The 13,846-nt window shown below is 38.3% G+C and overlaps 1 protein-coding gene across 1 annotated transcript in view; it reads left to right on the top strand.

The window, feature by feature from the left end:
* The first annotated feature begins 5,736 nt into the window (after nucleotides 1–5,736).
* Nucleotides 5,737–13,846, top strand: part of LOC121389131 (coadhesin-like) — a 24,518-nt gene continuing 16,408 nt past the window's right edge. The window contains exons 1-5 of the mRNA XM_041520742.1: nucleotides 5,737–5,749; nucleotides 7,347–7,475; nucleotides 8,442–8,639; nucleotides 9,909–10,118; nucleotides 11,179–11,379. Coding sequence (XP_041376676.1) covers nucleotides 5,737–5,749; nucleotides 7,347–7,475; nucleotides 8,442–8,639; nucleotides 9,909–10,118; nucleotides 11,179–11,379 — 751 coding nt within the window. The remainder of the gene's footprint in view (nucleotides 5,750–7,346; nucleotides 7,476–8,441; nucleotides 8,640–9,908; nucleotides 10,119–11,178; nucleotides 11,380–13,846) is intronic.

Below are 13,846 nucleotides of genomic sequence, written 5' to 3'. Positions count from 1 at the left end.
AGCGTGCTTGAACCTTAATTGGCTATAAGCACTAAAATAACTATAAATGAATAAATGTTATTTATCGTATACTAGTATATTCAGTTCTCGTATTTAGGTTATGCATCATTCGTTTCCACAGTAAACAGAATTGTATTACCCCCGAGTCAGCAGACGGTGAAATTAAGTGATTTAAACACGCATTACTTCTACCATCACACAGTACTTATAAATGCGATCGTGACGATGTGTGAAAACACGTAATACTGCAGCTAAATTTGGAACGCGGCCCCTGAACGAAAACACTGAGTGACTCAGGTATTTTTTTAACAGGTGTTATCGTTAGACGGAGACTATATTATTCATGTTTCTTTTTAAAAAATCAGCCACCCATAACGCTTGCGTTACCTTGATAGATGACTGAGTAATGGAAATAATATATGCACTTAAAAAACGAAAATCCTCAAGTTCAAGGAAATAGCAGTCACGAAACACGTACGACATATTGTCACACACACACACACACACACACACAGACACACACACACACACATACACTGACAGACAGACAGACAGGCAGACAGACAGACACACACACATACAGACACACACAACACATACAGACACACACAGATACACATCAGACACACACAGATACACACGCACAGACACACACACACACACAGACACACACTGACAGAAAGACAGACAGACAGGCAGGCAGACAGACACACACACACACACAGACACATACACACATACAGACGCACACAGATACACACGCACACACAGACAGACAGACAGACACACACACATACACACACAGACAGACACACAGACAGACATACAGACACATACACACACAGACACACAGACAGACAGACACACACACACACATATATAGACACACACGCACACACATATAAAGACAGCACATAGATACAGACGCAGACACGCACACAGAAAAACACATACACACACAGACAGGCATACACACACACATATGTGTATGTATATGTGTGTATATGTGTGAGTGTGTGTATTTGTATGTATACATGTATATGTATGTTTGTGTGTATGTGTGTGTCTATGTGTGCACCACGACTGGTATATTAAAGGCCGTGGTATGTGCTATCCTGTCTGGGATAGTGCATATAAAAGATCCCTTGCTACTAATGGAAACATGTAGCGTGCGTCCTCTCTAAGACTATATATCACAATTACAAATGTTTGACATCCAATAGCCGATTATTTATAAATTAATATTATTTATAATACTATTATTAATATTATTGTTTTTCAATTGAAAAATAAAACAAACCCACACACCAAAACCTCCCCGAACAAAACAAACAATACTAAACACCGCGTGTGGCGTTTATCCTTAGTGTGAGTTGGGTTTAAAATCAAGGATTTCTTTAAGAATGACCTTACCATAATGAAAATCCGTTCGTTACTCTTCAGAATAAAGGACAAAAAAAACCCCAAGATATATATTCAATGAATATTGTCCAAAAATAATAATACGTAAAGAACGCTTCGGGTGGGGCCAACAACAGCACACGTTTTCTCCTATGAAATATAACGGCAATGTCAACATTAGCGAAAAGTATTTACACAATTTTTACAAAACCACACCCCTGGGTGTTTGAAAATATTCGCACACGTTCATTTGAATAGTATTGATCCGCATTACAGTGTTTGAATACAAGTAGAATTCTATAGAGAGACGCGTATTTTTGTGTTTGAATACCAGTACTATTGCTTGGAAATATACTACTACTAACCATATGTGTGATATGACTGTTAATGGACTATAGATTATAGACTATAGACCCTCCCCGTAATTATAAATTAGGCGGTGCTTTACATGCTGCAAAAAATGGGGTAAGGTCACCCAGGTGTTTCTCGCTTAGAAATTTTTACAAACTATTTTGACTTGTTCCCAAAGTGGTCATTCGGTTGAATGTGTAGCGTAGAAATAAACCTAGGAAGCGTTACGTTAGTAGCGATAAGCGGATCGCTAAACTTACCTCTGAACTAATCCGAAAACGGATGTAGAAAGTGTGTCGTGATGTGCGCCTTGCACTGCCTCTGAATTTGTGATGTCAGTGGGTGTGTGGGTGGGTGTGTGGGTGGAGGTAGGTGAAACGAAATGCGAACAGAATTAGCTCGAGTATAATAGAATAACGCTAGAGGACACACGAGCTACTACTCAATCAGATGTTGCTAGAGTATGTCACTTGACTAGAGAACATTGATTTATTAGTCATCGGCTATTGGATGTGAAACATTTGATAATTTTGAAACAAGTGTTTCAAATATTAACGAAGTGATTGCATTATATGGGATGTTTGTCACTTTCAGTCATAAGAAGATTTCTGTAGAGCAGTTCAGTCCAAAAAATAGGCTCTAAAGTGATAAAAATTGTGAAACAAAAGCCGTGCTTCATGGTTGGACAAGAAAGCAAGATTCCTTTTAAAGTCGCAGTCTCTAGTTTTAAAGTCGCAGTCTCTAGTTTTAAAGTCGCAGACCCTAGTTTTAAAGTCGCAGACCCTAGTTTTAAAGTCGCAGTCTCTAGTTTTAAAGTCACAGACCCTAGTTTTAAAGTCCTAGTTTTAAAGTCGCAGACCCTAGTTTTAAAGTCACAGACCCTAGTTTTAAAGTCGCAGTCTCTAGTTTTAAAGTCGCAGTCTCTAGTTTCAAAGTCGCAGTCTCTAATTTCAAAGTCGCAGACCCTAGTTTTAAAGTTACAGACTCTAGTTTTAAAGTCGCAGACCCTAGTTTCAAAGTCGCAGACTCTAGTTTTAAAGTCACAGACCCTAGTTTTAAAGTCGCAGTCTCTAGTTTTAAAGTCGCAGACCCTAGTTTTAAAGTTACAGTCTCTAGTTTTAAAGTCGCAGTCTCTAGTTTCAAAGTCGCAGTCTCTAATTTCAAAGTCGCAGACCCTAGTTTTAAAGTTACAGACTCTAGTTTTAAAGTCGCAGACCCTAGTTTCAAAGTCGCAGACTCTAGTTTTAAAGTCACAGACCCTAGTTTTAAAGTCGCAGTCTCTAGTTTTAAAGTCGCAGACCCTAGTTTTAAAGTCACAGACCCTAGTTTTAAAGTCGCAGACTCTAGTTTTAAAGTCACAGACCCTAGTTTTAAAGTCGTAGTCTCTAGTTTTAAAGTCGCAGACCCTAGTTTTAAAGTCACAGACCCTAGTTTTAAAGTTGCAGACCCTAGTTTTAAAGGTACAGTCTCTAGTTTTAAGGTTGCAGTCTCTAGTTTTAAAGTCGCAGACCCTAGTTTTAAAGTCGCAGACTCTAGTTTTAAAGTTACAGTCTCTAGTTTTAAAGTCGCAGACCCTAGTTTTAAAATCGCAGACTCTAGTTTTAAAGTTACAGTCTCTAGTTTTAAAGTCGCAGACCCTAGTTTTAAAGTCGCAGACTCTAGTTTTAAAGTTACAGTCTCTAGTTTTAAAGTTACAGACCCTAGTTTTAAAGTCGCAGCCTCTAGTTTTAAAGTTACAGACCCTAGTTTTAAAGTCGCAGACTCTAGTTTTAAAGTCGCAGACCCTAGTTTTAAAGTTACAGACTCTAGTTTTAAAGTTACAGACCCTAGTTTTAAAGTCGCAGTCTCTAGTTTTAAAGTCGCAGTCTCTAGTTTTAAAGTTACAGACCCTAGTTTTAAAGTCGCAGACTCTAGTTTTAAAGTCGCAGTCTCTAGTTTTAAAGTCGCAGACCCTAGTTTTAAAGTTACAGACCCTAGTTTTAAAGTCGCAGTCTCTAGTTTTAAAGTTACAGACCCTAGTTTTAAAGTCGCAGACCCTAGTTTTAAAGTCGCAGTCTCTAGTTTTAAAGTTACAGACCCTAGTTTTAAAGTCGCAGACCCTAGTTTTAAAGTTGCAGACTCTAGTTTTAAAGTCGCAGTCTCTAATTTATCCAATTAAGGTTCAAGCACGCTGTCCTGGGCACACACACACACACACACCTCAGCTATCTGGGCTGTCTGTCCAGGACAGTAGTGTAGTTGTTAGTTGGTTAGTGATTAGTGAGAGAGAAGAGGGTGTAGTGGCCTTACACCTACCCATTGAGCCCTTAAGAACTCGCTCTGGGTTGGAGCCGGTACCGGGTTGCGAACCCTGTATTTACCAGCCTTGATATATATGCATTTATTGTACCAAAATAAAGTTTACATGTTGATGTAGAATGTTTATGATCTGTAAATCCAAAATGAAAAGACACTTTTCAGTTTGCTCGTTGATTCCAGGATAGACTAGCCTAACTAGGATGTGACCCCCGTGACGTCACGCACAATGACCGCCATCTTTATGGGAGGATATTTTGATTTTCTGTTTTTATCGTGACATTCGAAATCGCACCTATTTTCAAATGAAAAACAAATAACTCGAACAGGATTCTCATTTGTTTGCATGCGTGTCTTGCTAATTCTAATAAAAGAGTGGCGATGATGTCATATGGGTCTGGCTACTGTTGTACCAGGAAGTATCTTGTTCAAACAAGCGAGCTTTAGTCTAAATAATTAGATTGAAGTACATTAGGTTGTTTTTGTGCGTATGCGTGTAAAATACAATTTAACCGACTGTGTTACAATCCTAATACAATAAAATGTCTTGTTTGTTTGTTCGTTTATAATTATTTTCGTGCCTATATCCACTTAGGTTCAAGCACGCTGTTCTGGACACACGGTAACCAGTTATTTTAGTTACTTACTCTGCAATACACATCAAACAAAAAATGAATGAAATGAACTGTTTTACCATAGTATGTCAACACGCGGTGAATGCCTTATCGCCTACAACATCGATACACTATAACAAAATAGTTGGTTATTAATTATCTTCAAAACGGTTTTTAAAGATCAAATGGCGTGTTCAAAACCCTAGTGGTATATGAACACATAAAACTAGTTACCTACCTACCTAAAACTCAAAACTATTAACTTGATAGTAAATAAGAATAATACAAAGTAACATCATTAGGAAATGAAGGCATTCAACTGTTAAATATAACAAATGTCTATTTTAGAACAGTTTAACAGACGTGAAAGTATTCACACAACATATATCCGCTGACATTAGGTCTACACAGTGGGTTTCTTTGTTTGTTTGGTTTTTAAAAAGAAAAGAACAAAAAAAAATTAAAAAAATTACCAACCATCAAATAACAAAACAAACAATAAAAAAAAAGAAAGAAAGAAATGTTTTATTTAACAACGCACTCAACACATTTCATTTACGGTTATATGGCATCAGACATATGGTTAAGGACCACACAGAGTTTGAGAGGAAACCCGCTGTCGCCACTACATGGGCTACTCTTTCCGATTACCAGCAAGGGATCTTTTATTTGCGCTTCCCACAGGCAGAATAGGACAAACCACGGCCTTTGTTGAACCAGTTATGGATCACTGGTCGGTGCAAGTGGTTTACACCTATCCATTGAGCCTTGCGGAGCACTCATTCAGGGTTTGGAGTCGGTATCTGGATTAAAAATCCCATGCCTCGACTGGGATCCGAACCCAGTACCTACCAGCCTGTAGACCGATGACCTAACCACGACGCCACCGAGGCCGGTAAAAACCCCCAATAAAGGACACCATTGATATATATGCATTTATTGTACCAAAATAAAGTTTACATGTTGATGTAGAATGTTTATGATCTGTAAATCCAAAATGAAAAGACACTTTTCAGTTTGCTCATAGATTCCAGAATAGACTGACTAGGAGGTGACCCCCGTGACGTCACGCACAATGGCCGCCATCTGTATGGGAGGGTAGTTTGATTTTCTGTTTTTATCGTGACATTCAAAACCGCACCTATTTTAAAGTGAAAAACAAATAAATCGAACAGAATTCTCATTTGTTTGCATGCGTGTCTTGCTAATTCTAATAAAAGAGTGGCGATGATGTCATATGGGTCTGGCTACTGTTGTACCAGGAAGTATCTTGTTCAAACAAGCGATCTTTAGTCTAAATAATTAGATTGAAGTACATTAGGTCGTTTTGGTGCGTATACGTGTAAAATACAATTTAACCGACTGTGTTACAATCCTAATACAATAAAATGTCTTGTTTGTTTGTTCGTTTATAATTATTTTCGTGCCTATATCCACTTAGGTTCAAGCACGCTGTTCTGGACACACAGTAACCAGTTATTTTAGTTACTCTGCAATACACATCAAACAAAAAATGAATGAAATGAACTGTTTTACCATCAATAAACTGTAACAAAATAGTTGGTTGTTAACTTACAGTGAAACCTCTCAACACCGGACCCTCTGTAAACCGGATATCCTTCAAAACCGGACGTTTCACAGAGTCCCTTTTTAAAAACCAGGACAGAACTTAACCTCTGTAAACCGGATCCCTCTTAGAACCGGACATCTGTCTTGGTCCCAAGGGTGTCCGGTTTAGACGGGTATCTTCAAAACGGTTTTTAAAACTCAAATGGCGGGTTCGAAACCCTAGTGGTATATGAGCTGGTTATCTACCTGCCTAAAACTCAAAACTATTAACTTGAAAGTAAATAAGAATAGTAACGTTCAACAATGCAACATTCCTTTACTGATTATAACTAAAAGCTATATTTTTGATCAGTGACCGAACATTTAGAAATTTACCTAGTCATCATAATCTTGACAATACATATAGTGATTGCAGGATATATAGAAAATAACTGGTTACTGGTTTTATTTAACGACGCACTCAGCACATTTTATTTACGGTTATATGGCGTCAGACATATAGACCGTTAAGGACCACACAGATATTGAGAGAGGAAACCCACTGTCGCCACTTCATGGGCTACTCTTTCCGATTAGCAGCAAGGGATCTTTTATTTGCGCTTCCCACAGGCAGGACAGCACAAACCATGGCCTTTGTTGAACCAATTATGGATCACTGGTCGGTGCAAGTGGTTTACACCTAATTTTTCTATTAGCAGCAAGGGATTTTTTTATATGCGCCATCCCACAGACAGGATAGCACTTACCACGGTCTTTGATGTACCAGTCGTAGGGCACTGGCTGGAGCGAAAAATAGCCCAATGGGCCCACCGACGGGGGTCGATCCCAGACCGACCGGCATCAAGCGAGCGCTTTACCACTGGGCTACGTCACGCCCCCTAATTTCACAAATACACAATTAAGAAATAATGTCAGTTTGACTGGGATCGTTTTTCCCGTAGACTCTTCATATAGCCTACTCCCCTAGAAATTCTGCTTGCCACAGTCTCGACCCCTCCCCACCCACCTTATCACAATTCCTTTTACACACGCCTGTATCGCCTTTCAACTTTATATATAGATCTGTCTTTACAAATATTATGTTTAATTACTTGTGTGTTTTGTTGTGATTTGCAGTGTGTCCGTGGATGAGTAAAATGTACTGTACAGATATCGGGGCAGCTTTGAACCAGACTTCGCCAGGATGGTGCAAGTATCGCGAGGCGGCAAGAGTTATCTACCCTCTCTGTTGTGCCAGGTCTACCGGTAAGTTTCTAAAAAAAAAATTAAAATCTTTTACTACTAAGTAACTCAGATGTTGGTTTCAAAAAAACAAAACAAAACAAAACATAAAAATCAATAATAAAAAAAAAAAAACCAACAACCCCCCCCCCTCCCCACCCCCGAAAAGACAGACAAAAGAAACGATGAACAAAACAAAAACAAAACGTTTGTACATTTGTAATTATGGAAGATTTAATGTTCATGTATTTTTAAATATTAAAATATTTTATGACAAAACCAGTTATTTTGAGTTGCTAAATTATTTAAAATTACAATAATTTCAAAACGTGTTTGAAATCTACACGTATGCAGAGCTTCTAGATTATGATAATCCCATTCTCATGGCTAGTGATATTCAATGTTTTGCTAGAAAATAATTACTATTGCCATGCCCAACGGCTAGTGAAATGGGTTGTTTTGGTCAAATGTTGCAGTTAAGTCTATTTTGTAAATATGAATAGCCTTGCCCCCCACCCCAAACTCACAATGTCAGTGTTTTTAAGCACTGTCACCCTTTTTAGGTGACATACATGCATCCGATTATTAGTATTATTTAGTAAAATTGTATTAACTTAAAGTAAAGTAGGGCTAGTGAATTTTTAATCGTGGCTAGTAAATATTTTAAATCGAATGTTTTTTAGGTTCTGGGAATGGGGTGCGAACTCAGATAACCTCCCTTTTGTATCCGTACCCATGGGCGTACATAGGATTTTGAAAAGGGGTGTTCCAAAATAGATTGCAGAGATATTGGGCATATATTTCTATGTTGAGTGAATATAATAATGTCAGATATCAATGTCAGATATATTAAATTATAAAAAAAGCGATTTCGGGGGGGGGGGGGGGGTTCGGTCGAACCCATCGAACCCCCCCCCCCCCCTATGTACGCCCATGGTACCTGATATATACTGTGTCCTTGTCAGACAGTATTTGGTTCTTTTTTTTTAGGTGCAGTTCATGGAATGTGGTCAGCATGGAAGAACCCAGCGACATTTCCGGATTGTTCCGTGACGTGCGGAGACGGAACGATTATTTACGATCAGACACGAAGCTGTGACAACCCGCCACCTAGCTCAGGGGGGAAATATTGTCGAGGGCCGTCTTACAGAACTTGGACAGAGTCGTGTCACCGCCCTGACTGTCCAGGTATTTACACTATAGGGGTGGATTAGTAATGTCAGTATTCCTGATATTCACTAAATCACGAACCATTAGGCTTAACCTCGCTGTATCGTAAACAAATAGATGTATGAGGTGTGTTTCCGGAGTCTGGTAAAGATGATGATGATGATGATAATGATAATGATGATAACGATGATGATGGTAATGATGATAATGATACTGATAATGATGATGATGTTAATAATGATGGTGATGATGATGATGATAATAATGATGATGGTGATGATGGCGGTAATGGTGATTATTATGATGATGATAATGATGGTAAAGATGATGATGGTGATGATAACGATGATGATGATTGTAATGATGATGATGATACTGATAATGATGATGATAATAATGATGATGATGATGATAATAATGATGGTGATGATGATAATGATGATGATGATACTGATGATGATGATGATAATGATGATGATGATGATGGCAATGATGATGGTGGTGGTAATGATGATGGTGATGATGGTAGAGATGATAATGATGATGATGATGGTGGTAATGGTGATTATTATGATGATAATGATGGTAAAGTTGATGATGATGGTAATGATGATGACAATGACAATGCTAGTGATGATGATGATAATGATGATGATGGTGTCATGGAAATGATGATGACGATGACGATGACGACGACTTCGATAATGATGATGATTGCGATCTATGCTGGGTTTTCATGATATTGGGAGTTGTGGATCTTTCCAACAAATATTTCAAGCAATGACTTGTGTTCAGTTGGTTGATGTAGCTGTCGTTATTGAAGCTCTAGACTTTGGCTTTCGGCAATGGCCGATTGCCCGTTACATATTATAAAATAATTTTTGAAAATGTGTATGGGGACAAACTCAGGCTAAGATAGCAAGGACTGAAAACACCGTTCACAAAAATCTAAACGTTTTCTAAAGATATCAAGACAAACAGAAAAGGGGACAATTTTGAACAATTTCAGAATGATTTTCTTAATCGAGAGAAAAGGTCCTTACCCGATACCCACTGGCTTTGATGCTGAAAAAAAGGACTTAACGATGTCTATTAAAAAAAAATAAAGTTCATCTAGGTAATAAAACAGGATATGAACAGATACATTCGGAATTATTTTGACTCAAGTATTTCAAATGTTATTTGGCGGTTTAAAGCAAACATAAAGTTATATGCACATATTGGAAAATTAACTTTTGGTCCTCTGTAAGCTATAAATCTTCATTTGCATAATTTATTCATTTCCAGTTTTACCAGTCGATGGCGGTTGGTCAAAGTGGGGTCCACTGGAGATATTAATTGACTGCAGTGTTACGTGTGGTTCCGGCGAGCGGACCTATCAGTTAACAAGGGACTGCAACAACCCCGCACCGAGTAATGGCGGGAAAGACTGCGTGGGGACGCCAAAAATAGCAGTATATCAACGGTGTCTGAAACCTAGATGTCCTACAGGTGTAGGTAGGTTATACTATACCAAACGGAATTCCATAAGGTGCAGTATCATAGTAACTAGTGCCATATTTCCCTAGTTTTACATTTATTTATTAAACATCATCACAAATTAGCCGATCTCAAATGTAAATTTCCCCCCCCCTCGTAAATAACTCGGTAATAAATTAAGAATATAAAAATTGAAATTTGTGCCACGTAATGTCGTCATCTAAAACCTCTAGCTCCAAATGATTGAAATATAATGTCCGGCTACAGGGCTATAGCTAGCGGGGGGGGGGGGGGGGGGGCGAAAAAATCACGGAAAAAATTATAGAAACTTAAAGAAAATTATTTTCTTAACCGTTGGAGCAGTTTTAAACTATTAACTACTCAGTTGCCACCCCCAAACAAAAAATCCTAGCTACGGCCCTGGGCTATTAATCATCATTATCATAAGCGTCAGAAGTGGGGTGGGGAGATTATGCATCCACCCCACCCCCCCAGTCGAAAGGAGAATTAACGTACCCCCTCCCTCACTTGCTGGACTCCTATGATTTTAAATGTATTTACTTTGTTTCTTGAATTTTTATATTGATGTCGTTCATCACTTACCGTAGTTGGACACCCAGTAGCAGGTCTCTTTTCCGTGCTGGGATGTTATGTCGTTAAACATTCATTCCTTCATCCATTCATTACTCTTAACGACCTCGGTGGTGTCGTGGTTAAGCCACCGGACATAGGCTGGTAGGTACAGGGTTCGCAGCCCGGTACCGGCTCCCACCCAGAGCGAGTTTTAACGACTAAATGTGTAGTTAGGTGTATGGTCATTACACCCTCTTCTCTCTCACTAACCACTAACCACGAACAACTAACCCACTGTCCTGGACAGACAGCCCAGATAGCTGAAATGTGTGCCCAGAACAGCGTGCTTGAACCTTAATTGGATATAAGCACGAAAATAACTTGAAATGAAATGAAATCGTTACTCTTTGTGTTTTGCCTACTTTAATTTTTTTTATTTCATTGATAAATATTTTATTAATTACTTGTATAATAATATGTTTATTTTGTTTGGATGTGTCTACAGTAAATGGAGGGTGGTCTGGATGGATCACACCTGTCCCGTTACCTACGTGTCCCGTCACGTGTGGGGTTGGTTACATCCCTGTCACCCAGACACGTCAATGCACCAACCCCCCACCCTGCAACGGCGGCCTGTACTGCCAGGGACCCTCTCAGAAGAGCGTGCACATTCCGTGCGTCCTGCAGAACTGTACTAACCAGCTAGGTACGTGAAACGTTGAAACTTTATTTCGGTACGTGGCAGGACGTAGCCCAGTCGTAAGGCGCTCGCTTGATGCGCAGTCGGTTTGAGATCGATCCCCGTCGGTGGGCTCATTGGGCTATTTCTCGTTCCAGCCAGTGCACCATGACTGGTATATAAAAGGACGTGGTATGTGCTTTCCTGTCTGTGGGATGGTGCATATAAAAGATTCCTTGCTACTAATGGAAAAAATGTAGCGGGTTTCCTCTTTAAGACTATATGTGAAAAATTACCAAATGTTTGATTATTAAATCAATGTGCTCTAGCTAAATATAATAAGGTAGGTTTCTCTCTCCCTCTCTCTCTCTCTCTCTCTCTCTCTCTCTCTCTCCTCTCTCTCTCTCTCTCTCTCTCTCTCTCTCTCTCTCTCTCTCTCTCTCTCTCTCACCCTTTCCGTCTATAAATACCATAGAAAGCATTAACATATTCAAATAGCATATTTTGTTTTTAATAGTATAATATATATTGTGCAAGGCAGTGAACACGGCTCCCCAACCTGTTCACTTCCTATGTTCTGGGGGCAATAAATCTTTAAAAAAAGGAGAAAAAAGTGCTCTAGTGGTGTCTCTAAAGAAAACAAACTTTTTTAAACTTTTTATTTCGGTACACTCAGGCCGTCAAACGACAGCATATGAGGAATTATTGTACAATGCGTATTTACAGTGACAGGAAGACAACAGGAGTTCTTTGTAGAATATATACAAACATAGTTCAAAATAGTTATACACATTTTAAAAGAAAGTAAAGTTTGTTTTATTTAACGACACCGCTAGAGCACATTGATTTTTTTTATCTTACCATCGGCTATTGGACGTCAAACATATGGTCATTCTGACACTGTTTTTAGAGGAAACCCGCTGTCGCCACATAGGCTACTCTTTTTACGACAGGCAGCAAGGGATCTTTTATTTGCGCTTCCCACAGGCAGGATAGCACAAACCATGGCCTTTGTTGAACCAGTTATGGATCACTGGTCGGTGCAAGTGGTTTACACCTACCCATTGAGCCTTGCGGAGCACTCACTCAGGGTTTGGAGTCGGTATCTGGATTAAAAATCCCATGCCTCGACTGGGATCCGAACCCAGTACCTACCAGCCTGTAGACCGATGGCCTGCCACGACGCTACCGAGGCCGGTCATTTTAAAAGAAGACACATGGTGACAAGACAATCAAATATAACAGAATTTTTTTACAAGTCAGTATTTTTAAACGTATCTAATGACATTGAAGATGTCTGTCTATGGTTTACTGAATTTATTTGCAATTTCACAAATAAAGTTTGACGTAGTTCTTTGAATTTAAGGGTGCTAGGTTTTTAAAATAATAATATGGCTTTATAAGCATTTTGCGTGTGTTCATGAAATAATTACATTTAAACAAGTAATGCTGTTCACCTCCAATATCATGTACATAATCTGTTTTCGACCGAGGTGCTAATCTAGCGTCCTGTTTCTATGTGTAGATAGTGATTATATCTTCTAACATTCAGAATATTTCGGACAGACAAAAAGTTAATGTTTTTTTAAAATATTTTTATAACGACACCACAAGAGCACATTGATTTATTAATCATCGGCTTTTGGATGTCAAACATTTGGTAATTTTTGACGCCCCCCTAAAATTCGATGAACGAGGCCTGGGCCTAGTCGGCATGAACACTGATACGACTCGGCCTCTAAATATAGTGTACTCCAAATTATGTGATATATGGAGAATTAGGAAGGTTCCCTTTAGAAATACAAGTAAAGTTACGTATGGTGTCATTTTGGAGTAAACTGGTTGGAGACGAAAATAAACTTAGTAGTATTTTATATAAATTGATGTTTTCTTTAAACAGTGGTGAAAGAAATCAATTTAAATGGTTGAAATGCATAAAAAATTTTTTTTTCGATAACACGGAGATGGGGTACATCTATACCAATCAAAATAATGATTTCAAATCGTATAAACAAGAATTAAAACAAAACCTCTGCGATCAATTTATACAACAGTGGTTTTCGGACGCTACAAACATTTGTAGGGGTCAGTTTTATAAATTATTTAAAACAGAATTTTACGACCAAACCTATTTGTCGAGATTATCGTACCAAAACAGATGCTGGATAACTAAATTGCGTACGTCAAATTTAAGATTACCAATCGAAACTGGTAGATGGTTTAAAGTTCCTAGAGAAAATAGAATATGCAAACTTTGTAATACCGATATTGGAGATGGATACCGTTATTTATACAATTGTAAAAATTATAATATTGAAAACATTAGAAGAAAATATATAAAACAATATTATGGAATTAATCCTAGCGTTTTTAAAATTAAAGGTATGCTGTCATTATGTAATGCACCATTATTAAAAAAACCTAGCTATATTTATTAAAAGATTATATAGTCTTGTGAACTGACGTTTCTCCGCATATTTTAGCTATTTTGATG

This window comes from Gigantopelta aegis, chromosome 14 (genome assembly GCF_016097555.1).
Source record: "Gigantopelta aegis isolate Gae_Host chromosome 14, Gae_host_genome, whole genome shotgun sequence".
Taxonomy (NCBI): Eukaryota; Metazoa; Mollusca; class Gastropoda; order Neomphalida; family Peltospiridae; genus Gigantopelta; species Gigantopelta aegis.
The sequence above is the reverse complement of the archived record's forward strand: the minus strand, read 5'-3'. Positions and strand labels throughout refer to the sequence as shown.